This window comes from Rousettus aegyptiacus, unplaced genomic scaffold, assembly GCF_014176215.1.
Source record: "Rousettus aegyptiacus isolate mRouAeg1 unplaced genomic scaffold, mRouAeg1.p scaffold_m13_p_17, whole genome shotgun sequence".
NCBI lineage: Eukaryota > Metazoa > Chordata > Mammalia > Chiroptera > Pteropodidae > Rousettus > Rousettus aegyptiacus.
Genome location: NW_023416292.1, coordinates 5,123,119 through 5,150,604, shown reverse-complemented (window position 1 = coordinate 5,150,604; position 27,486 = coordinate 5,123,119). Strand labels below are relative to the sequence as shown.

The window sequence follows — 27,486 nt, the reverse complement described above, 5'->3', positions numbered from 1 at the left end:
AAATTACCTTATTGCCTAGAAAATGTCATTATAGATTGTTCCATATGTACCTGAAAATAAGATATATTTTTCTGTTCATCAGCGGTTCCTTTCTTTTAAGAGTCAAATACCCTACAGTGTCTCCCTACTTTGATCATGCTCTGATGTCTTAAACATTGTTTTTTAAGTACAGGCATACCTTGGAGATACTATAAATTGGTTCTAGACCACAGTAATAAAGTGAATATCAAAATAAAGTGAGTTGTAATTGTTTTAATGGTGAGGGTCTTGCCTTCAGTTTGTAAAAAACACAACATCTGTGAAGCACAAAAGAGCAACGTGCAATTAAACAAGGTATGCCTGTATGTTTTGTCCAGCCAGAGTTTATCAATATTATCACTGAGAGGGTTAGTCTTTTGCAATTTAATTTGTCATTTCCTCTAGCCAGAGCTCTCATGCTTCTTATCTTATGAGATAAAACTTCCTTATTTTTAAGCCAATGTGTGTTTTATGATGCTTTTAAGCAAAAAAAAAAAAAATTTAATTCATATGTGTACACAGAAATTCACAGTGTGTACAGTGGAATGTCAACAATATGTGCGGTGAGAGGTGAAGAACTCTATAACTAGAACTATTTTTGATTATATATGAGCTATATTAATTTAGAAACCAACTGAACAGGAGAAGCAAACACATATGGCTGTTTTGTTTACTTGTTAGTAAAAGTGTTTATAAAGCATTTCTGTACTATTTATGAATTAGAAGAAAATACATGGAAATATTGTTACCTTTACACTGAGGAGGGTCACTATTCCATACATTATGCCCAGAACAAGCAAGCCTGCTCTCCCCAACAAGTGAATATTCATCTGGTCCCTTTGAAGGATTACAGCTGTAAGTTACTACTTCATTATATTCAAACGTAGCCTTGTGGCTATTGGTATATTTTCCATTGGGTATTTCTCCAGGTGGTTGACACAAAATCTCTTAGAAAGAGAAAAAGAAGACAGGAAAGGCAAAGGAAAAAGTGAAAGATGAAGACAGCATTACTAATGTCCTGTAAATTGTCTTCAATGCATTCACTAACACATGATTTCTACAATGTAGCTGTGAACCCAATATCCATTTAGAAGAATTTTTTTTTTATGAGAAAATGTATTAGCCCAAAACAAACCACTAATGGAGAAATGAACTTTTAGAATAAATCTCATTTTCTTAAATACCTATATAACATGCCTATATGAAATACCTCTATTTACGTGCAAGGCCCTGTTAAGACTTGTTCTCATCATAAGAGATGCTGACAATTTAATGAGATGATATGCTTTGATTAAAAACACAACTCGGAGCTGGTTGAGAAATGGTTTATAACTTATAAGTATATCCACTCCTAAATTGATGGTTCAGTTTTACTAGGATGTTATTGTCTTTCTTCACTTTCATCCTTAAGAGTGTACAGTGAAATTTCCAGTGTTTACAAATTGTTTGATAATGCAAGAGACTGAAATTTAGAGGTCTTCTGTTGGCCTGGATATTGAAGACATTTGAAAAATGTAAGACAATGCCACTATTTCCATATTTTGAAACAAACATTTTCATTTTGCATAAAAAATTACTTTTTAAAACATATATTGAGCTTATTGTTCTTAATTAGTAAATAATTTTAAAAACCTTTTTTAATTCCAATATAATGAATATCAATAAACCTAACATACCGGCACAAGAGTTTTGTGGGGTCTCTGTTAATTTAATAGCATAAAGAGATCACCAGGCATAAAAGTTTGAGAACTGCTGCCTTGAATTCTAAAGAGAGAATATACTTACTTTCACACTGTGGGGGATTATCACTCCAATCCACATGATCTCCAGAATGTTCACAATATAGAACTTTTGTTCCAAGTAAATAATAACTAAATAAGAAAATAAAAAATTACTGTTTTTTTATGAGTTAACAAGAAGCACATAATTATGAAGAAAATTTTTATATGGTTGTTTTCCTACACTCCAGTAGTTTGAAGGAGAAGTTTCTTAAACAACATGTATTGAACATGCTAAGTAAATCTGCAGTTTAATGAAATAAAGAGATTTTGCATTTGAGAATGCATTGGCCTAAAGAAAAATGCGTAAGTAAACCTGTCATGCCTGTCAGTCAAGCGTTTGCTATGTCTCACAGGCACTACAACATTCAAATCTCTGTCCTCATTTATGCCATTCTGTTCATTCACGGTGACTGAGTAGAGAGATCAGGCTCTAGAGTTCATTTGACTGGATTCCAGTTCTAACTCCATAACTGGCTTGTTTTTTTTTCAGCTTGGTCAGGTCACTTAGTTTCTTTTTCTCAGCTTCCTCATTTATGAAAAGGGAAAAATAGTAAAAACCTTGTGGGTTTTTTTTTTTTTTTGAGAATTAGATGAGTTAGCATGTGGACCATGGTGAATGCTAGGTAAGTTTTAGGACTTATTAATATTTTTCAGAATATTCACCTAGGAGTAGCTCAGGAAAACTCCTACTCAATGAAATCTCTGATGATTTACATTCACAGTACTTTCTCCTCCTCTAGACTCTTATTGTAATGATCATGAATAAATCTATTTCTTTGGTACTTCTCATTTACTACTTTCCTTTAACAGCTCTCAGTATATATTGTGCTTCTCAATAAGACTACAACTTTTTGAGGAGAGTCTCTGTCTTAAAAGACTTTTTGGTACTCCTCATCGTGTGTAACAAACTCTCTATAATTATTGACTGATATGTTCACTTATTAAACTACAAAATAATCAGTGAAACTGCATATGATTGCTGCCAGCTGACTTCTCTCCAAGGATCACTCATTGATTCTACACCATAATGTATTAGGAGAGGATCTGGGATGATGGATTGCGGCAGGATAGGAAACACCAAAAATGTGTCTGCCCACCTAGACAACAATTGCAGTGCTAGAATCTCTCTTATGTCACTGTTTTGGAACTCGAGAGCCTCCTGAAGGCCTGCAACTTCCAGGAAATAGCTTAGATGGGTATAATGCATTACTTAATAATGCATTAATTTTAGCTCTTAACACAATGGCAGCTATCCATTTCTTTCCCATAGCAGACAGCCTGTACATGTGTTCCTGGGGCAATTTGTAAGCAATCTGCAGGAGTAGGGTGAGCAAAAAGGACTGTGTCTTTCAAATATTGGAGTTCTGTGCTCTATTATTTACTGCTCCTTCTGATCACAGAGATGCAAAGAGGTGGGCAACCATTGTGGTCGCACCTACCCCAACTCTTGCAAGCTCTTTCCTTGCCAAAAGAAGTGACTTCCCAGGGATTTAAAGATCCATTCATTTTTCACTTTTTCCCCTTTCAGGAGACAGACATGAAAACTGGGATATTCAAAAACAACTGCATATGTCAGGGAAATTAAGGAGCGTCTGTGGAAAAGTCAGAAAAGACTTGAGAAGACCTTCAATTTGTGTGTCAGTCAGATTTTCATCACCAAATCACCATACAAAAGTTGAAACAAACAAACAAAAAACAACAATAATGAAAGAAGAATCGTAGTGACAGTTAAGAATCTGATTCCCAGAGTTACCCCATTATTAGATTCAAATGTCCAGTTCAACAACAACGAAAAAGGCATACAAAGACACAGGAAAGTATGGCCCATTCATAGAAAATGATAAATCACAAAAACGATCCTTGAAAAAGAACTGAGGGTAGCTCTACTACACAAAGACTTTAATATTGACATTGAAACTGTGTATACATCTTTTGCAGGTACTCTTGGTGGCAAAACTGTGGTTTCTGGTTCCACAGTCCTCTTTCTTTCCACGGCAGCTGAGTGGCAGACACAGAGATCTCTGTGAGTGCCCTGATGAGGAAGAGCATCACTCTCAAGGTTGAGCTCAATGACCACACTGAGAATGTTAAAGCAAAACTTCAAGCAAAGGAAGGCTTCACTCTGGACTACAGCATCTGATTTTTTTTCTGGGAAAACATGAAGGCAGGCCACATTCTGTCAGACTACAATATCCAGATGTAGTCCACCCCGTGGTGCCTATTTTTTTTGGTGGAATCAATGAGGTTTTCTTCCACCAGCTCCCCAGAAATACTACGTCCACAAGATGATATTGCCTGTGATTCAGCATGATCAACTGTTTCAAGAAGAAATGTAGACACCAACAACCTGTAACAAAGGAAGATGGTCAAAAGAGGCTTCCCCACTGGATCATCTTTGTTTCACAGTGGGTTCTCCTGCTAGAGCCAAATGGCCCTTGGGCCTTAACAAAATTTAGAAAAAAAAAAAAAACTTCCTTAAGGACTCAAAGAACTAATGCAAAATGTGTAGAAATTTAAGAAAATAAGGTGTGAATAAAATAATAATATAAATTAGGATAAAGAACCCCAAGAAACCATAAGAAAATTTTGGAGTTCAAAAGTACAACAACCAAAATGAAAAATTTACTGGAGGAATTAAAGGCAGTTTTGGGCAGGCAGAAGGAAGAATCTAGGAACTTAATAATAGGACAATTGAAATTATTGAGCCTAAGTAACACAGAGAAAAAGGATAAAAGGGAACTGAGCCTTAGGGACTTGTGGAACATCAATAAGCAGATCAATATACACTTTGAAACTTCTAGAAGGAAATGATAAAGAGAAAGGGGCATAGAAAATCTTTGAAAAAATAATGCCTGAAAACTTCCAAAATCTGATTAAAGATATGATTATGAATATCTAAAGAGCTCAACAAATTCCAAGTAATATAAACTCTAAAGATCCACACTAAGATACATAATAATCAAACTTCAAATATCAGTGACAGAGAATCTTGAAAGCTGCAAGAGAGAGGTGAATCATCATATACAAGGGATCCTAAATAAGACTATCAGCAGATTTCTCATCAGAAACTTGGAAGCCTGAAGACAGAAAACTAATAGAATCAAAGTGATAAAAAAAAAAATTGTCAACCAAAAATCCTCTATATAGCAAAACTGTGTTTCACAAGTGAGGGAGATAGTAAGATATCTCCAGAAATAAAAACTGAAGTAGTATTTTCCCCTACATTTTACCAAATATTCACGATTTAAGGAACAGTAAAGGACTAAAGCCAAATCTAGCCAAAAATTAATAATGAACTTAGATCAGAAATAAACAAAACATGAAAGAGAAACATAACAGAGAAAATGAATCAAACCAAAAGTTAGTTTTTCAAAAAGATCAACTACTGAAATTATTAAAATCAAAAATTAAAGTGGTCGCTTTTATCATTATCTTTCTCATCTTGAAGTTTATTTCATCAGATATAAGTATGGCTACACCTGTATTTCTCCGGATGCCATTTGCTTGGAGAATTGTCTTCCACTTTTTCACTTTGAGTCTATAATTGCCCTTACACCTGAGATGCATCCCTTGAAGGCAGCATATGGTTGGAGTTGTTTTCCTTCTTTCTTTCTTCTTCTTTTTTTTTGATCCAATTTGCTACTCTGTGCCTTTTTATTGATGAGTTAAGTCCATTCACCTTTTGGATAATTATTAATATATATCTTTTGTTTTCTGGTAGCTCAGAGTCTCTATTGTTTCTTTGCCCTGTATTTCTGTCTGTTATTTTAGTTTGGTGTATTCTATGGTTTTCATCTCAATTCCCTCTTTTTTTATTTTATATGTCTCACATCTGTTTTTTTAGTTACCATTAAGATTACGTAAAAGAAATTTTCCCTCTAAAATCAGGAACAAGACAAGGTTGCCCTCTCTCACCACTCTTATTCAATATAGTATTGGTGTCCTAGCTAGAGAAATCAGGCAAGAGAAAGAAATAAAATAAAAGGCATTTAAATTGGGAATGAAGTCAAACTGTCATTTTTTTTGCAGATGACATAATTTTCTATATGGAGAACTTAAAAGACTCCACCAAAATACTATTAGAAACAATAAAGAAAAAAGTAATACACAAAGAATTAAATTTTAGAAAAAGAAATGAAAAAAAATCTTATGCAATTGAAACAGAAAGAATAAAATATCTAGGAATAAACAACAAAGAATGTGAAGAACCTATACACTGAGAATTACAAGACATTAAAAGAAATTGAAGAAGACAAAAAGAAATGAAAAGATATTTTGTGTTCATGGATTGAAAGAATCAATGTAGTTAAAATGGCCATATTACTCAAAGCAATATACAGATTTAATGCAATCCCCATCAAAATCTCAACAGAATTTTTAAAAAATATAGAACAAAAAAATCATCGGATTTGTATGGACTCACAAAAGACCTGAATAGCCAAAGGAATCCTGAGGGGAAAAAAATGGTACAGGTATCACACTCCCTGACTTCAAATTATACTACAAAATACAATAATCAAAACAGCATGATATTGGCAGAAAAACAGACACACAGACAATGCAATAAAATTGAGAGCCCAGAAATAAACCCCTGCATATATGGACAAATATTTTTTGGCAATATGCAATAGAGAAATTATCTTTAATAAATAGTGCTGGAAAAATTGGCAAATTACATGTAAAATATTGAAACTAGACTGCTACCTCTCACCATAGACTAAAATCAACTCAGAATGGATGAAAGACCTAAATAGAAGTCCTGAAACAATAAATTACATAGAAGAAAACATAGGTACTAAGATCATGAACTTTGGATTTAGAAAAGACTTTATGAATTTGACCTCGAAGGCAAAAAAAATGAAAGCGAAATTAAATGAATAGGATCATATCAAACTAAACAGCTTCTGCACAGCAAACAAAACCATCAAAAGAACGAAAAGCAACAATCAGAATGGGGAAAATATTTGCAAACAACACCTCTAATTAGGGACTAATATCCAAAACATGTAAAGAATTATACAACTCAACAACAATAAAAAAGTAATAGAATATTCAGCTAACTAGCTGAGTGACATTTGGCAAGGCATTTAATCTTTCTGTTTCCTCATCTCTAAATTGACATAAATGACATTACATAGCTATTGTCAAGCTCAAATGAGATAATAAAGGGAAAATACTTTAAAAATATTTTTTCAAAAGCAAACAGTCCAATTATGGGCAGAGGACCTGTACAGACATTTCTCTCAATAAGATATACAAATGTCCAATAGACATATGAAAAGATTTTCACCTTCACCAGATATTAGGGAAATGAAAATCAAAACCACAATGAGATACCACCTCACACTTGCTAGAATAGCTATCGTCGGTATAAATAATAACAAGTGTTGGAGAGGTTTTTGGGGAAAAAAATGAACCCTCATACACTGCGGGTGGAAATATAAATTGGTACAGCCACTATGAAAAACAGTATGAAGCATTCTCAAAAAACTAAGAATAGAATTATCATATGACCTAGCAATCCCTCTTCTGGATATCCAGCCCCAAATTTTGAAAACATTTATTTGTAAGGATATATGCATTCCTAAGTTCATTGCAGCATTATTCACAGTGGCCAAGATATGAAAACAACCAAAGTGCCCTTTGTTACATGACTGGGTAAAAAAGATATGGCATATATATATATACAATGAAATATTGCTCAGTTATAAAAAAAGAAGAAACACTGCTATTTGTACAACATCAATGAATCTTGAAATTATCATGCTATGTGAACTAAGTCAGATAGAAAATGTCAAGAACCATAGGATTTCACTCATATGTAAAACAAACTGAATGTAACAAATGAACATGACAAACAAAAACTCATAGACACAGACAGTTTATTGATTACCAGAGAGAAAAAAGAGGGGAGTAGATATGTGTAGATGGTCAAATATATGATGATGAAAGGAGATAGGACTGTAGGCAGTGAATACACAATACAAACAATATATATACATATGATGTAGTATTGAACTGTACATTGAAACCTATTTAATTTTATTAACCAATGTCACCACAATAAATTTAATAAAAAATGAAAGTGGTAACATTTTTACAAATTCTATACAAATACAAAATTTTATAAAGCACTATAAATGACACTATACCAACCTAGATAAAATGGAAAAATTCCTAGAAACATAAAATTGACCAAGACTAAATCACAAAGAAATGCAAGATCTGAGTAGACCTATACTTAGTAGGGAGATTGAGTCAGTAGTTAAACAACTCCCAATGAAGAAAAACACTGGACCTCGTGATTTTAATGGTGAATACTATTAAACATTTAAAGAAAAACTTATACTGATCCTTCTCAAACTTTTCCAAAAATTTGAAGAGGTGAGAAGTCTTCCAAACTCATTCTATAAGATCAACTTTACCATACCATCAAAGCCAGAAAACACTTTAAGAGAAGAAATCTACAGACCAATATTGCTTATGAACCTTGATACAAAATATGCATCAAAATACTATCAACAGAATTCAGCAGGATTTTACGTCATGACCAAGTGAGACTTATTCCTGGAATGCAAGAGTAACTCAATACGTGAAAAATAATCAATGGAATCTGCCATATCACTTGAATGAAAGGGAATAGAACCACGCGATCATTTCAATTAATATAGAAAAGGCATTTGATAAAATTCAACAATTTTGCATAATAAAAATACTCAATAAACTAGGAACTGAAGGAAACTACTTTAAGATAATAAGCATCATACATAAAAAAAAAAAAACCCACAGCAAACATACTCAATGGTGAAAAACTAAAAGCTTTCCTTATATGATTGAGAACTATGCAAGATTCCCTCTTTTACCAACTTTAGTCAACATAGTACTGGGTATTCTAGCCAGCAGAAGAAGAAAAGAAAAAATAAAGACATTCAAATAAGTTAGGAAAAAGTAAAATTCTGTTAGCAGATAATGAGATTTATGTGTAAAAAAAACCTAACACTACCACACACACATACAAAAATCCTGTTAGAAATAATAAATAAATACAGCAAAGTAGCAGGATACCAAGTCATTATGAAAACCTGTTGTATTTTATAGTGTTTTACATTTACCCTCTAAAAGTATACTTTTCATAAATGTCTAATATACCGAATATACTATTTAAAGAAACCTATAGACCAAAGGAACTATTAAGTGCACAGCACCTCCTTTTGAGATCTGCAGTCCTTTGTAGCAGTCTCAAAAATTAGATTTTTCAAATAAGAGATCTTGATCAACATTGTAATCAAAGCTAATTAGGTCAATTTTGGTCTGGTAACACCTGACAGAGTTATCTTGATATAAGAATATCTTTGCTTGGCAATTCTAGTTCCCATTTCTATAAGCCCTTCTTTAATTCTGAGAGTTGACCATTTTAAATAACGTGTATTTTGATGTTAAACATAAAGTCATTATTTTTACTACATTTTTAATGTTAACAATAGACCTATTATGACAGAATATTATAAATTTTGCATTTCTTCAATTTAAATTTTATTCTATCATTATACAGCTTTTCATTTCATTCATTAAAAATGATTAAATATAATAATTATTATACAATTTTGCTGCCTTTCGATTTTAATTTGTTTTATTCTTTATGCATCTCCATAAAATCCTAAGTGTTGATGAGTTATAAGCTGTTGCAAAAAAAAAATGAAATCAATATTATGGAAATATTTGAGAAGAGAAGCAAAACATAAATGAAATTAGTAACATTTACCTTACTCTTCTAAGAAGCAACTTACCCCTCATTACAAATATAGTGAGCCTGGGAACCAAGCTGAAAAGTTCCATGACTGTAGATTATTTGTCCATTTTGGAGTTCTCCTAACTGTGGACATAATATTTCTAAAAGAAAGATTTCAAATTTCTTGTTTTATACCCATTGCAAAAAAAGATTTGAATCAAAATCAAAATTTTACATTGCTTTTTTGAACTCTTGAAAATATTTTTTTATTATTAAATGCTCAAACTTAAGAATCACATTAAGAAAGGAATTGCCAAGAAAAAGATTCCAAGATGATTTTCGAAGACATTGCTCTCTAAAAATCTACATTCTCAGAGAAAATCATTTTTGAAGTAATGAAATAAGCAGTCTAAAATGTGTGAAGATCTCTAAAGTAATAAACAAAAGTTTTGTTTACTTACTTGTACAAGCCTCCTGGAGATGTGTCCATGTTTTATCAGGCTGACAAACAGCAGAAGTGGCAAGAAAAGGCAGAATATGCTTGTACCCAAGGCGACACTGATATTCTATTTTGTCCCCAGGATGATACACAGGTTTAGGAGTACCCTTGAGCATCATAGATTCAAATCTTGGTGGATCATCACAGGCATCTGGGCATGACAGGAGGAGAACATGAAAATAAAGTATTTTATCTTTTTCATCAGCAAAGGAGAATGGTCTGGTATTAGGAGGAAAGTACAGAATAAATGGAAAGTTGTTGGTAAGATTTTAAATGACTTTCCCCTGAATTTATACAAATGGTAGTAGTGGTGGAAGATGTTCTGTGCTTGCTTTAAATAACATACTATTAAGTTTTGGTTTGTTAAGGAATGAGGTGAATATTCAATACAGTAAACTAAAGAGGCAACAGCAATATTTTTAGTTGGAAAATATATTTATAGATAAGTGTCCACCTCCATTTTTCAAAAATTCTTTTCACATCCTAAGAATTTCTTTCACACCCTATTCTACCCTAAGAAGACTTCTATAGTATATAGTACACTGGTAAGACTATACTTTCACAGTTTGAAATACAATCTGATGATGACTTGTCACTTCAGGCTCAGTCTTCTCTCAGAAGGTAAGCTCCTGGTGGTCAGGAATCATATGCCTTCCATTACTACTACTACACTCTGTACACAGAGGGTATTCAAGGAATGCAATGATAAGAGGTGATCACTATAGAAGCATTGTAGATTTCAAAAGTAAAAATAAATATGGACTAAAGTATTTCAAAATATAACACTTCATGTGATGTGTTTCATATCAGTAAGCTGAGCATTTTATAAGAGAATAGATGTCACTTAAATATTAAATTTTATAACTTTAACAGTATTTTAGATATAATTTCTCTTCCTTCACTGATCAATGGATCATGCATGACTTCAGAAGTTCCCCAAGGTGGCTATTTGGGCTGTGTGTTAAATATATCTCTATAATACAGTTACTACATTGCTAAACTTTTTGAACTCTTTACTTCTGGGTGTGTTTTTCTGGTAGTTTTGTTCTTCCTAGTAATAAAAACAAAAGTTTGCTTCTTATTTTCCATTTCTTCTCCAGCAATTCCTCCCTCTTTAAATGATCTGTGGGCTTGACAGCCTAACAAATCTGTTAGAACCATTATTTAAAATAATGTGATGGACACACATCTAGTAAAATTCCGAAGGACTAAAAGAATGCCCAGCCTCTCTTATAAGGTTAAGAACATAGGAAGAAAGGAGGTAGATCTATTCTAATCCTTGAGGTACCTTCCTGTGTTGCTCCTTGGATTGGTATTACTTCAGATTGAGAGACTGGTCAAGAGAACTCTAAACAAGTGAAAATTTGCTCTTATTTCATATTGTATTCTAGATTCTAAAATTCTCTCTATATACACAGGCCAACATTTCATTTCCATCATGCCCTGATATCCACCTGTTGGACTAATGTTTTCCACATTTCCACGATGCTGGCCTTGATATCTAAATGTTCCTCAATTACTTGCCCAACAAAATAAAAAAGCCAACCAAAAGCCCTAGTAATTAAAAGCATTGTTTAAAAAGAGGTGAGGTTCATTAATAACATTACATTTACTGAATACCCTCAGCCAGACATCCTCACTTTCAACAAGAAAACAAGCATGGGCTAGAAATGCTGTATATTTCTGTTCAGCTACAAATGGATAGCAACATTCTAGAAGTTCCTGGAACCACCGAGAAGGAAGTCAAGTACAGCAAGCCTGTTATTAAATTATACAAGAATCCTTCATTTTATGAATTTCACCTCATAACTGTCTTGAAAGCATATAAGAGGATCCTTATATGACTTCTACATGCAGTACTCTGAAATGAAAAGGAAAAGTCAATTGGCTAGTTTAATCCACTAGGAAAGGTCATTGGCTAATTTGAAGTATGTCTTCCCAGTAACATACATCGTGAAAGATACTTTCGGCAATGTGCAGAGTTTAAAATTTGGTGTTGGCATCCAGTTGATTATAAGCTTTTACACTATAATTATTGCGTCCAATATCACACATTTTAATAAGTAGGTTTCCTCCCTTGCTCAGAACATAGAATTTTCTTCCCGTGGGGATGTTCAAAGTAAACATTCCCAGATTCAAAAGAATAGCATCTTGAATTAGTTTTTTTCCTAGGTAGTTGAAATATAATTATTATTTGGCTGCAAAGCTGTACTTTAGCCACAGATGACATTATATACTATGATAGGCTGCATTCAGAAAATTCCCCCAATGTTCCAGGTGAGTTTCAGGAAAGTGAAATAGTTTCCTACTATGGATCAAGAGAACTGCTCACCTTCTCCACACTTGCCAAAATTGTTTAAGCACTCTTTACCTGCTGCAAAATTAAACTTTACTTTCTGACATGATTACACATACCCCTGCACGGACCAGTGCCTTCAGAAGATCACGGCGTCTGACTAAAACCAGAAGCCCAATGAAACCTGGCTGTCCTGCTCCTTATCCCACTGTACGTACAACCCTCATTAAATGATAAGAGACTTCATCCCAAAGAAATGATTTCACGTGTGTAAGTCGAGGCGGACTAAAACCCAGAATAAAGTCTCCCCAGGATAATGTTCTTCCCACAACAGTAGCTACCCTCCCACTTACAGGACATTCCTTCCATGACCCCACTGGAATCTTGGAAACTATAATACAATTTAACTTACAAATTAGACACACTAAGAGATTAACAAAGTAGCTGACAATTAATAAAGCGATTATGACAATATCCTTCCTATAAGTTAAATGAATGTGGTTTCTCATTGTCAAAATATCTTACTGTACTGTACTCTCCTCTCTTCTTGTGATGATGTGAGATGGTACAATGCCTATGTGATGAGATGAAGTTAGGTGAACATACTGGACAAATAAATTATTCATTTTCCAGGTGGGATGAAATAGACAGTGTGAGATTTCATCATAATGCTCAGAAAGGCGTGCAATATAAATCTTGTGAATTGTTTATCGCTGGAATTTTCCATTTAATATTTTTGGACCATGGTTGTGGGTAACAAACCACAGAAGGGGAAATTGTGGATAAGGGGTATCTTGTCCCTTGCTTCTGCTGCAACCAAGGGTCAACCTGAGGTAGCAGCACTGAAGTCAGGAAGACAACTCCTTCGTTTATACCAAAATAATCTCTCAAGTCTTAGGCAGCGCAGTTGATCAGCAGCCCATGCAATTACTTCATTTCAATAAACAAGGTCTTTTCTTGTTTTTCAGTTACTATAAAATTTACTTTCTGTTGCCAAATAAAAATACCCCGTAAGGAGAAAGAATTATTGTATGAGGTGGGAGAAGCTGGTGTTAGAAATGAGTCATGTTCTAGAGACAGCAGAAATTTCCCAGTTTGAATGGTATTATATAAAAAATACTAAAATGGTCACAGGAAGATATCTGTGTCAGCACATCACTTCAAAAAGGAATAAGGAGCATAGTCAATAACACAGAAAACATACATATTAAAAAACAGGAGCCACGGACCTTCCTCTTCAGTAATATTGTTTGGAGAGATGCTGTCAATCATGTGAACTTCCTATATGCCAGGCGCTGTAGTGTATCTCATTTTAACTTACCTATCACCCAGTGAAAAAGGCATTATATCATTTTACATAAAGTAAATACATGCAAGGTTTACATAACCTGCTAAATTTACATACCTCTTTCTATCTGCGGACTATGGCAACAACTAGAATGATTGTAAATATGTACTTTTTACTTTTATTACTAAATATGATGAATGGTGTAAATCACCAGGCATTCAATGAAGTTTTTAAAAAATCATTAGTTATTTAAACAACTTTGAAAAGTAAAGCAGGAAGTTAATCAACCTGACAGATGGAATATTGTAGGTTTTGTCCTGGGGAGAATCAAAAATACAAAACAAAATATTGTAGACTGACTTACCATTTGGTTATGATTTTCACTTATATGAAATTATGCCTTTCATTCTTCACTTATTTAGGTAAAATATCCATGCCTCAATTTTTTGAAAAATGGCTACTGTACATTTTTAAACATAAAAATGCCAACTGGAAAATTTTATACCTATGTGATATACATGACCTACCAAGGACCCTATGAAAACATACAAAAATAACAGCAGCAGAGTTGTTTGTCAATTGTATGTCATACATTTTTTTCATGGAAATAATACAAGACAGAGTTAATTACTAAAACTACTGGTTTCCAATTATTCTGTATCATTGATATTTAATGTCAAAAGAAATCTAAAAAAGAAAGAAGGAAAGGGACATCCGTTGTACCTTTAATACATTCTGGCATCTCAGGCTCCCATACATTGTTAGCACCACAGAAAATTGTGCCGTTGCCTTTAAGTTTAAAGCCCTCCAGGCATTCAAATACAACCTTCGCTTTGTAGTCATATTCTTTTCTAAATCCTGACACCAGTCTTCCATTTTTGACTACTGGATTTTGACATTTGACCACTGAAAAGAAAAATTCCAGAATTAATAAAAAGCTACTTTGACATAGCACAGAAAAACTAGTGTAAAGTAGTTATTTACAGTGTAAATAAAGAGACAAGAAATAGAAGGCAGGATATTACTTTCCGAAAAAAAGAGTTGATTTACGCATTTTAATTCCAGGTAACCAGATGTAGAGAATATAGTAATCTTTTTCTACATAAAACAGACTGTCATTACAGTTTATTGGTTTCTTACATTTTTTCCTCATTCCTGAGAATTTTTAAGAAGGTCTGATTAACAGATACAAATTACGGGAAATGATCAAGTCATCTTTTGATATTCTTTAGCTCTAGAGATTTAAAAAAAAAAAAATTATGCTGACACTGATGACAATGTCCTGTATTTTAGAAAGGCAGGCAAGACTCTTGTGAGGAGGTAATACTTGAACTCAAATGTAAAATCTGAAAAGAAGCTAGCCACCCAAAGATTGGGGGAAAAAAAAAGTCCTCAAGTAGCAACAACATTCATGAACTGGGATATTCAAGGAATAGAAATGCCAGTGCAGTTAGAGGCATGTTTTCCAAAGTTTTGGACTATAACCCAGAGAGGAAACATCACATTTATTTGTTTGTTTGTTTGTTTGTTTGTTTATAAGCCAAAATTACATTTTTTCCTTTTTTAAAAAAAGTGTATTAATTTTAATTAGTTTCAAGTATACAGTACATTGGTCAGATATCTATATATATCATAAAATGATCCCCCTAATTACTCCCTCCCTTCCCTGAACCTCTACCTAGCCAACATATTATCGCTAATTGCATTCCCTATGCTGTGCTTGCCATTTCCACAACCATCTATCAACTACTAATTTGTACTTCTTTAGTCCTTCACCTCATTCTCCTAAACCCCCAATCTCCCTACTCTCTGTCCATCACCAAACTGTCCACTATATTTGTGAGTCTCTTTTTGATTAGTTTGTTCTTTTTGTTCCTTAGATTCCATATGTAAGTGAAATCACATGGTATTTATTTTTCTCTGACTTATTTCTCTCAGTATAATAACCTCTAGATCCATCTATGTTGTTGCAAATTGTAGGATTTCATTTTTTTAATGGCTGAGTAATATTCCTTGCATATACAAACCATAATTTCTTTGTCCAATTGTCTGTTGATGGGCATTTTGTTTGCTCCCATATCTTGGCTATTGTAAATTGTGCTGCCATGGACATTGGGGTGCATAGATCTTCACAAATTATTGTTTTGGTGTTCTTTGGATAAATACCCAAAAGTGTAATTGTTGGGTCAAAAGGTATATCCATTTTTAATTATTTGAGCAACCTCCATACTGTTTTCCATAGCAGCTGTACCAATTTGCAATCCTACCAACAATGTATGAAGGTTCCGTTTTCTCCCCATTCTCGTCAACACTTGTTTTTTGGTTTATTGATGATAGCCATTTTGACAAGTGTGAGGTGATGTCTCATTGTGGTTTTAATTTGCATTTCTCTGTTGATCAGCAACTGTGAGCATCTTTTCATATGTCTATTAGCCATCTGCATTTCCTCATTTGAGAAGTATCTATTCAAGTCTTCTGCTCATTTTTTAATTGGATTGTGCATTTTTTTGTTGTTGAGTTGCATGAGTTCTTTATATATTTTGGATATTAACCCCTTATCAGATGTATCATTAGCAAATATCTTCTCCCAATCATTCGGTTGTCTTTTTGTTTGGTCGATGGTTTCCTTTACTGTACAAAAACTTTTTAGTTTGATATAGTCCCATTTGTTTATTTTTTTCTTTTGTTTCCCTTGCCTGGGGAGATGTGTCCAAAAAGAAATTAATATTATTAATATCGGAGAGTTTACTGCCTAAGTTTTCTTCTAGAATTTTTATGGTTTTGGGTCTTACATTTAAGCCTTTAACCATTTTGAATCTATTCTTGTATATGGTGTAAGAAGGTGGTCTAGATTCTTTTTTTTTTTTTTTTTGCATGTATCCGTCCAATTTTCCCAACACCACTTACTGAAGAGACTGTTTGCCCCTTTATATATTTTTACCTTTTTTGTCATATATTAAGTAAGCATAAAGGTATGGATTTATTTCTGGGCTCTCTATTCTGTTCTATTGATCAGTGTATCTGTTTTTATGCCAGTATCATGCTGTTTTGATTACTGTAGACTAGTAGTATAGTTTGATATCAAGTTGTGTGATACCTCCAACTTTGTTGTTCTTTCTCAAGATTGCTGTGGCTATTCGGGGTCTTTTATAGTTCCATATCAATTGTAGAATTATTTGTTCTTGCTCTCTGAAAAATGCCATTGGTACTTCGATAGGGATTGCATTGAATCTATAGATTGTTTTGGGTAGTATAGCTATTCAAATGATGTTGATTCTTCCTACCCATGAGCACGGTATATGCTTCCATTTATTTGTATTTTCTTCTATTTCTTTTTTTAATGACATGATTTTCTGAAAACAGGTCTTTTACCTTCTTGGTTAATTTGATTCCCAGGTATTTTATAGTTTTCAGTGCAATTGTAAATGTGATTGTTTTCTTAATTTCTCTTTCTGAAAATTCATCATTGGTGTATAAAAATGCCACTGACTTCTGAATATTTATTTTGTAACCTGCTACATTACCGAATTCATTGATGAGTTTTAACAGTTTTTTGATGGAATCTTTAGGGTTCTCTGTATATAGTATCATGCCGAAGGCAAATAACAAGAGTTTTACTTCTTCCTTTCCAGTATGGATATCTTTTATTTCTCTTTCTTGTTTTATTGCTGTGGCCAAGATTTCCAACAAAATATTGAAGAGGAGTGGTGAAAGTAGGCATCTTTGTCTTGTTCCTGATCCTAAGGAAAATGCTTTTAGCTTTTCACTGCTGAATATGTTAGCTGTGGGTTTGTCATATATGGCTTTTTTTTTTATATATATTGAAGTATGTTCCTTCTATTAAACTTAGCTGAGAAGTTTTTTTTTAAATTATATATAGATGCTGAATTTTGTCAAATGGTTTTTCTGGATCTATTGATATGATCATATGATTTTTATTCCCCATGGGTTTATTGGGTCATACACCACATTCTACATTGTAAACCAGTATATAATCTCATAGGCCTGAGATAAAGTTAAAAGTTAATACAAAGACTTCATACCAGTGTATTCTGGTATTTTCCATTAGACTCTACTAATTAGCAAGTAAAATGCTGGTCATCGTCTTGATTAATTTCAGGATCCATTAATGTGTTTGGTAGGATTTGAAAAAAAAATTAAAAATGGACTAGGTAGTGAGTGCAAGAGAACATTTTATAAGATTAAATCCAAATGATATATAAAGGCCCATAATGTAGAGCCTTTTAAGCCAGAACAGAGCTCTTCCTCCTTGTCTGCGATCTGAATTTCCATCAGATATCTTTTCCCTTAAGCCTGAAAAAGTTCCGTTAGCAACTCTTATAGTGCAGGTTGGATGTGACAAATTCTCTCACCTTTACCTCAAAATATTTTCATTTATTTCACCTTCAGTTCTGAAAGATTTCTTAACAGAGATTTCAAGGTTATGTGTTTTATTTTTATTTTATTTTATATTTTATTTTATTTTATTTTACTTTACTTTATTTTATATTATTTTATTTTCTTTAGTGCTTTAGCAGATAATATTGTCTTCTAGTCTCCAAAGTTCTTTCACAGTTCCTTAAGAAAAGTCATTCTACTTGGCGGGTGGCGGGGCAACGCGGGGGAAGCGCAATGTGATATTTTTTTCTCTCTCCTCTCACCGGCTTCTTTTATTTAAACTTTCAATATCAGTAATTTTACTATGATACATTTAGTTTATTGAGGATTTCTTGGTAAATTTAAAAAATTTATTTATCCTGTTAGTGTCACTGAATTTTCTGGACTTGCGGGGTTATTTTGTTTCATGTGGTAAATTTTTGGCCAATTTTTATTCAAATAATTGTCTATACTGTTGTTTCTCCTCTCTTTTTGTAATTCTAATAATATATATGTTTGACTGCTCGCTACTCTTTCCCAGGTTTGTAACTCTCTCCCTCTTATTTTAATATTCCTTTCAAATTATGTTGGATTCTATTGTTCAGAAGTTAGGTTTACTAATTTTTTTCATGTTGTGGTAAATGCTGGTAACCACATTAATGATTTTCAGTTAGTTTTACCAGATGTAAGTTACATAGTAATATTCATCTTTTTAAGTGTCCAGCTGTATGAGGTTTCATAAATGCAAGTGCAAACCACGGAATTACAACAAAATAGACATAGAAAAGTTCCATTACCTATAACATTTCCTCATGCCACTAGTAATCAGCCTTCGCCACTGCCTCCAACCACCTTTCCCAACTATCCAACAATTGATCTGTTTGCATCCCTATTATGATGCTTTTCCGGAATGTCATAATAATGGGATCACCGCCTTTGAGTATTGCTTATTTCACTTATCACAATGCATTTGAGGCTTGTTCCTGTTGTGTGGATCAGAAGCTCATTCCTTTTCATTGCAGACTATTATTCTGTTGTATAAATGTATCATGGTTGTTCAGCCATTCACCAACTGAAGAATATGTGGATGTTTCCAATGTAGGGTGATTATGCTTAAGGCTGCTATGAATATTCTCATATTGGTTTCTATGTGAACATTTTTTAACTTACTTGGATTGCTGAGTTGCTTGGTAAATATATACTTAACACTGCAAAAAACTGCTAAACCGTGTTCCCTATTGGACATTTCTCAATCTTAATAGCAATGTATGAGAGTTACAGTTTCTCCATATCCTTGCAAGTACATGATACTCTTAGTTTTTTGTGTTTGTTTTAATTTCAGCCATTCTAGTGTGTGTCTAGTGATTTTAGTGATATCTCATTGCAGTTTTAAATCACATTTTGTTGTCATTTTTATGAAAGATCTCTTTCCATCACATTACTTTCAGTCTGTGTGTGAGTTTCAATCCCAAGTCAGTCTCTTGCAGGCAGCATATGCAAGGGTCTTGTTTTCTTATCCAGTTGACCACCCTATCTTTTGATTGAAACACGTAAGCCACATTTATTTATTTATTTGTTTGTTTATTATTTATTATTATTTATGCCTACAGTACCTGGTCTTCCTAGGTGGTGGTCTCCTATCCAAGTACTAACCAGGCCTGACCCTGCTTAGATTCTGAGATCAGACAACGGGCTTGTTCAGGGTGGTGTGGCCGTAGATCATGGACTGGGGCTCCACTGAGGCATGAACCCAGGACTTTCTGCATGTGAAGCAGACATGCTAATCACTGCACTATGGAACCATGTCCAAAGCCATTTATATTTAAAGTTAATGTTGATAGATATGTGGTAATTGCTATATTATTCATATTTTCGATCTCTTTCCCCCTCCTTCTTAAAAAAAGTCCCTTCAACAATTCCTCTGTAACTGGTTTGGTGATGATGAACTCCTTTAGCTTTTTCTTGTCTTTGTACTTCAATTCTAAGGGATAACTTTGCTGGGTAGAATACTCATTGCTCTGAATATTTTGGGCCAACCTCTTCTGGCCTGTAAAGTTTCTGTTACCAGCTGACAGTCTTATAGGCACTCCTCTGTAGGTAACCGACTATATTTCTCTTGCTATTCTTCGTCTTTAACTTTTGGCATTTTAATTATGACATATCTTGGTGTGGACCTTTCGAGTTCATCTTGTTTGGGACTCTCTCTTCTTTTCGGCCTTGTATTTTTATTTCCTTTGTCAGGTTAGGGAAGTTTTCTGTCATTTTTTCAAATAAGTTTTTAATTCTTGCTCTCTTTCTTCTCCTTCTGGTACCCCTATGATGCAAATCCTGTATAATTGATGTTGCCTCAGAGGCTCCTCTAACTATCCACACTTTTGGGGTTCTTTTTTCCCCTCCCCTCAGGGTTTTTTTTTTCTCGTTTTTATTCTGTTCGTGTTTTTCTGCTACCTTATTTACTAAATCATTGATTCAGTCCTCTGCTTCATTTAGTGTACTGTTGGTTCCTTCTAAAGTAGTCTTCATTTCAGTTATTGTATTCTTTATTGCCGATTGGCTCTTTTTCATGTTTTACATCTCCATTTTGTTTTCTATCTCTTTGTTAAGGTTCTCACTGAGTTCTTCCACTTTTCCTCTAAATTCATTGAGCATTATTATAACCAGTGTTTTGAACTCTACAACTGATATGGTGTTTGTCTCCATTTACTTTAGTTTCTTTTCTGGATCTTTGTTCTGTTCTTTCATTTGGGACGTTTTTTTATCTCCCCATTTTGGCTGCCTGCCTGTGTTTATTTCTATGTATTAGGTAGAGTTGCTATATCTCCTGGTCTTAGTAGAGTGGCCTTATGTAGTACTTGACCCATGGGGCTCAGGGGCTCAGTCTCTCTGGTCATCTGAACTGAGTTCTCCAGGTATGTCCCTTTTATGGGTTGGGTATGCTCTCTTGTAGTTGAGCCTTGGTTGCTATTTGCATATCATTGGGAGGGATTGATCCTCTGGTTGATTGGTTGTGAGGACTGGTACTATAAGGAGCTGTTGTGCAGGGGCTGGTCTTACCAAGCAGGATTCACATTAGCAGGGCTCTGGTGCCTTCCCACTCTGCCCTTTGGGTGTGTTGTGCGGCCCACTGCAGGCCAAGTTCAGCTACCTGGCAAGAGTCACCAAGCATTCTGCAGATGGCTGCTGCACACATTGGGCATGGTTGTGCCTTGAGAGGCCAGGCTGTGAACCGAGGCAATCTGCTGCTAGTGCCAGCTGGGGGCTGCTCAGCAAGAGGTATAGGGAATTCTGAGGTTAAATGCTGCTTGTTAAGGTTTTGTGAATCTTTGAGATATTTTTAAGAAAGTCTGAAGCATAAGCCAAGACAGGCCATTTGTATGAAAAAGCCATTGGAAGTGGTCAGGGTGTGCCCACAGGTTAAGTAGGTGGGGTGGGGTCTCGGGGAATCACTAGGGTGAGGCAATCAGTTTTAGCAAGGTTGATGGAGACTCTGATATGGGTCCTGACTGCATCTGCACACCAGAAGGGGAGAGAGATCCACAAAGGAATAGTGGCCTCCATCAGCACTTCTGTCTGGGAGAAAGCTGCCTCTCCAGCTCTCACCCTAAAGCCAGACAATTCAGTTCCTCCCTGTATATCCCTGGCATCTTTTGTGCTGCTGCTTCAGTCCTGGAGTTCAGAGTGCGTTTAGCAGCAGATAAGTCCCTGTCTCAGCCCTAGAAGAGGAATGCTTGGGATTCCTGGAGGACTGTGTCTGCTGATTTTCACATACAGATTTTGTGGGTTCATCTCTTCCCATCACTGGAACCCTAGGCTGAAGTGCCTGGTGTAGGGCCGGGACCCTTCAGTCCTCTGGGGGGAACCTCAGCAGCCAAGATATCTCTCCTTATTTTGAGCTGCCACATGCAGGTGTGGGACTAACCCATTTAGCATCTTTGTCCTTCCTACCAATCTCTCGGTTGCTGCTTCTCTGTTTTTAGTTGTTGACTTCTGTTCAGCAAAACATTAGATTTTCCACAACAGTCGTTCTATAGTTTAGTTGTAATTTTGATTTGGTCATGAGAGGAGGCAAACACAACATCTACCTCTTCTGCAATATTGACCAGAATACAGTTGAGATTTAAAAAAATATTTTTGCATCTGGGCATCCAATTGTGCCTATATTTTTATCTTATGTTTACTAAATTCTTTGTATACCTGTGCCTTATAACCTGGCTAAAACTTTAGTCTTTCATAATTTCCACACAGATAAACACATAATAAGTGAATTAAGTCTACTTTATTTCTTCCATTCCAATATGTATGCCTATTCCTTATTGTACTGGCTAGAATTTTCAATATAATACTGAATAGAGTGGTAAGAGTAGATATTTTTGTCTTGTTACAAGTTTAGGGGAAAATAAATTCTATTACTTTTAAGTATAATGTTAACTCTGAGATTCTTGTATGTAATTTTTATCAGGTTCGGATAATTAGTTCCCTTCTATTACCAGTTTCCTAAAAAGTGTTGCCATGGAAAGATGATTAATTCTGTCAAATGCTTTTCTTTTTACATCTATTAAAATGATCATGTGTTTTTTCTTCTTTATACTCACTTTATATGGTAGATAGTACTGATTAATTATTGTCTTTGTTTTTTAATTAATTAATTAATTAAAGTGAAATTTACTTGGGTAACATTGGTCAGTACAATTATATAATTTTCAAGTGTACATTATCATTCGACATGAATATATTCTAATATGTGATTACCACCCAAAGTCCAGTTTCCTTCACCTTTACCCACTTCACCCTACCCCTACCCACCTATTATTCACCACCATTACCCCATCAATTTCTCCTCGCCTCTCCCACCCCCTACACTCTGGTAACCACTAGTCCATTGTCCATATCCCTAAGCCTCTGTTTGTCCTGTTCATTTGTCGCTTTTAGGTTTATATACCACATATAAGTCATATCATGTGATTTTCCACTTTTTCAGTCTGGCTTATTTCGCTTAACATGATTATCTAGAGGTCCATCCATGTTGTCGCAAATGGCAGTGCTTCATCTCTTCTTATGGCTGAGTAATATTCCATTGTATATATGTGCCACAGTTTCTTTGGTTAACCATCTTTCGTAAGAGACTTTGGTTGCTTCCATCTCCTGGCCACTGTGAATAATGCTGCTATGAACATCAGTGTGCAAATATCTTTTTGGATATTAGTTTTCAAGTCTTTGGGTAAATATCCAGTGGAGGGATTACTGGATCATATGGTAGATCAAGTCTTAGTTTTTTGAGGAACCTCCATACTGTTTTCCATAGTGGCTGTACCAATTTGCAGTCCCACCAGCAGTGTATGAGGGTTCCTTTTTTATCACATCCTCTCCAATATTTGTTATTACTTGTACTGATGATCATAGCTATTCTAAAAGGTGTGAGATGGTATCATATTGTGGTTTTGATTTGCATTTCTCTAATAGTTAGTGATGTTGAGCATCTTTTCATATATTTGTTGGCCATTTGTATATCCTCTAGGGAAAAGTGTCTGTTCAGGTCTTCTGCCCATTTTTTGATTGGATCATTTGTTTTGTTGTTGTTGTTATTGAGTTGTATGAGTTCTTTGTATATTTTGAATATTACGCCCTCATCGAAAGTGTTGCTTATAAATATATTTCCCCACTCGGATGGTTCTTTCTTTACCTTGTTGACGATTTTTTTTTTTTTTTTTTGCTGAGCAGTAGCTTTTTAGGTTGACGTAGTCTCATTCATTTATTTTAGCTTTTACTTCCCTTGCCTTCGAGGTCAGATTCATAAAATCCTCTTTAAGTCCAAGGTCCTCGAGTTAAGTTCCTATGTTTTCTTCTATGTATTTCATTGTTTCAGGTCTTATTTTCAGGTCCTTAGTCCATTTTGAGTTAATGTTGCTGTGTGGTGATAGACAACAGTCTAGTTTCATTCTTTTGCCAGTGGCCTTCCAATTTTCCCAGTACTATTTATTGAAGAAGCTTTCCTTTCTCCACTGTATATTTTTGGCTTCTTTGTCAAAAATTATTTGCCCATATAAAAATGGGTTTAATTCTGTTCCACTGGTCAGTGTGTCTGTTTTGCTGCCAATACCATGCCATTTGACTACTGTTGCTTTGTAGTATAATTTGAATACCTCCAGCCTCATTCTTTTTTCTCAGGTTGGATTTGGCATTTGGGGTCTTTTGTGCTTCTATACAAATCTGATGATTCTTTGTTTCATTTCTTTAAAAAATGCTGATGGGATTTTGATGGGGATTGCATTAAATCTGTATAATGCTTTAGGTAATAAGGTAATTTTACTCCATTAATTATTCCAATCCAAGAACATGAAATATATTTCCATTTCTTTGTATCTTCTTTGATTTCTTTTAATAAGGTCTTGCAGTTTTCATTACGTAGGTCCTTCACTTGTTTCCTTAAATTTATTTCTAGGTATTTTATTCTTTTTGTTGCAATTGCAAAAAGAATTATTTTTTCCACTTCTTTTTATGACGCTTCATTATTAGAATATAGGAATGCTATGGATTTTTGAACGTTGAGTTTGTATCCAGAAACTCTACTGTATTTGCTTATTGTTTCTAGTAGTGTTCTTGTGGAGTCTTTAGGGTTTTCTATATACAGAATCATGTCATTTGCAAATAGCGACAGTTTGACTTCTTCGTTTCTTCTTTGGATGCTTTTTATATCTTTCTTTTGCCTGACTGCACTCGCTAGGACCTCCAATGTTATATTGAATAACAGTGGCTAAGTGGACAGCTTTGCCTTGTTCCTGATCTTAGAGGGAAGGTTCTTAGTTTTTCACCATTAAGTATAATGTTAGCTAAGGGTTGTCATATATGGCCTTTATTATTATATTAAGGTACTTTCCTTCTATACCAATTTTGTTAAGTGTTTTAATCATAAATGGATGCTGTATCTTGTCAAAAGCTTTTCTGCATCTATTGATATAATCATATGATTTTTATTTTTTAATTTATGTGGTATATCACATTATTTGGTTTGTGTATGTTGAACCATCGCTGTTCCTCTGGGATGAAGCCCACTGATTGTGGTGTGTAATCTTTTTAATATTTTGCTGTATTCGGTTCGCTGGGATCTAATTTATGATTTTTGCATCTGTGTCATGAGAGATACTGGTCTATAGTTTTCTTTATTTGTGTTATCTTTACCAGGTTTTGGTCTCAGGGTGATATTGACCTCATAAAATGAGGTGGGAAATATGGCCTCCTCTTTGATTTTTTGTAACAGTTTGAGGAGAATAGGTATTAAATCTTCTTTGAATGTTTGGTAGAATTCACTGGTGAAGCCATCTGGTCTTGGAGTTTTATTTTTTGGTATGTTTCTGATGATTGTTTCAATTTCCATACTGCTGATTGGTCTATCTAGATTTTCCAGGTCTTCTTGATTCAGTCTAAGAAGGTTTTATCTTTCTAAGTACTGGTCTATTTCTTCTGGGTTATTAAATTTGGTTGATATAATTTTTCATAGTATTCTTGCATGATCCTTGGTATTTCTGTGATATCAGTTGTAATTTCCCCTCTTTTATTCCTGACTTTGTTTATTTGTGTCCTTTCTCTTTTTTCTTTAGTGAGTCTAGCCAGGAGTTTGTCAATTTTATAAACCTTCTCAAGAACCAGCTCTTTGTTTTATTTATTTTTTCTATTTTTTTTTGTTTTCAATTTCATTTAATTTTGCTCGAATTTTGATGATTTCTTTCCTTCTGCTGTCTTTAGGCTTCATTTGCTCTTCCTTTTCTACTTTTTTAAGATGAAGCATTAGGTTGCTTATTTGGGCTCATTCTTGGGCCTGTAATGATATGAACTTTCCTCTCATGACCACTTTTGCCATGTCCCAAAAGTTTTGATATGTTGTACTATCATTATCATTCATTTCTATGTATCTCTTGATCTTTTTTTTTATTTCTTCCCTGACTCAGTTATTTTTCAATAGCATGTCATTTAATCACTATGTATTTGTGTTTCTTTCTGATTTCTTTCTGCAGTTGATATCTTGTTTCAAAGAATTATGGTCAGAGAAAATGGTTGGTATGATTTCAACCCTCTTGTATTTGTTGAGGCTATCTCTGTGTCCCAGTATGTGCTCAATTCTCGAGAATGTTCTAGAGAAGAATATATAAGTAGCTGTTTTGGGATGGAATGTTCTGTCTATGTCACTTATGCTCAGCTGGTCTAATGTGTCATTTATGGATGTTATTTCCTTATTGATTTTATGTTTGGATGATCTGTCTATATCTCACAGTGGGGTATTTAGGTCCCTTACTGTGACGATGTTTTGGTCTGTTTCTTTCTTTAATTCTTTTAGTAATTGCTTTACATATTTTGAGGCTCTGTGATTGGGAGCATAGGTATTAATAAGTGTTATGTCTTCGCAGTGCATGATTCTCTTTATCATTATAAAGTGTCCCTCGGTATCTTTCTTTACCTTTTTTATTTTGAAATCCATTTCATCTGATATTAGCACTGCTACTCCCACTTTTCTCTGAATGCAATTTTTTTTGAAATATTATTTTCCACTCTTTCTCTTTGAGTCTATATTTGTCTTTGGAGCTGAGATATGTCTCCTGGAGGCAGCATATGGTCGGGTTTTGTTTTTTGATACAATCTGCAAGTCTGTGCCTTTTTATTGGTGAGTTTGGTCCACTTACATTTATGATGTTTATTGAAATATGAGGTCATCCTAAAGCCATTTTATCTTTTGCTTTCTGGGAGCTCAGTGTTCCCCTTGCTTCCTTATCCTTGTGTTTCTTTTTCTTTTTCTTTATTTAATATTTTGTTTGGCTTTTGTGGGTTTGCCTCTGATTCTTCTTGTTTTATGTTATATACTTCAGTTCTGATTCTATGTTGTGTAGTTACGATTACAAATGTGAAAATGTTAGTTATCTATATAGAATAGTCCATTTTCTTCTGTGCATGCCTTATCTCCTTTCCCCTTTGCAAATGTAGATCTTTGAATCCTCCCTTTTCTCTCATTGTTATCTCAATTTGTTCCTAAGTATGCTGAACGTTCATTACTATTTTGCTATAGCAATTCTTTTCTTATTATTTAAGCTTACGATGCCCTTTTCTTCATAAGGGTTGCACTCCTCTGCTTCTATTTACCTGACAGTCACTTTACTCCTAATTATGTATTTTTGTTGTTGTTATTTTGTTTTAGGTGAACTGACCTCTTTCAGAATTTCCTATAGTTTAGGCCTCATAATGGAGAATTCCTTCAATTTTTGCATGTCTGAAAAGATCTTAATTTCTCTCCTTAATATCTAAGGAGAGCTTAGCTGGATACGTTATTCTAGGCTGGTCGTTCCTTTCACTTACTAGTTTAAATATTTGATTCCACTCCTTTCTGCCTTGTAAGGTCTGTGCTGAGAAGTCCGATGATAATCTAATGGATTTTCCTCTTACATTACCATTTTCTTCTCCCTGGCTCCCTGAAAATTCGATCTTTGTCATTGATTTTTGATAATTTTAATACAG

General features: G+C 34.3%; 1 protein-coding gene across 1 annotated transcript in view; it reads right to left on the bottom strand.

Moving 5' to 3' along the window:
* Positions 1–609: 609 nt before the first annotated feature.
* The window catches only part of LOC107505212 (C4b-binding protein alpha chain-like), a 78,978-nt gene continuing 52,101 nt past the window's right edge, over positions 610–27,486 (bottom strand). The window contains exons 11-15 of the mRNA XM_036235276.1: positions 14,335–14,517; positions 9,990–10,178; positions 9,587–9,689; positions 1,804–1,889; positions 610–965 (exon numbers count right to left, since the gene is read on the bottom strand). Coding sequence (XP_036091169.1) covers positions 727–965; positions 1,804–1,889; positions 9,587–9,689; positions 9,990–10,178; positions 14,335–14,517 — 800 coding nt within the window. The 3' untranslated portion in view covers positions 610–726. The remainder of the gene's footprint in view (positions 966–1,803; positions 1,890–9,586; positions 9,690–9,989; positions 10,179–14,334; positions 14,518–27,486) is intronic.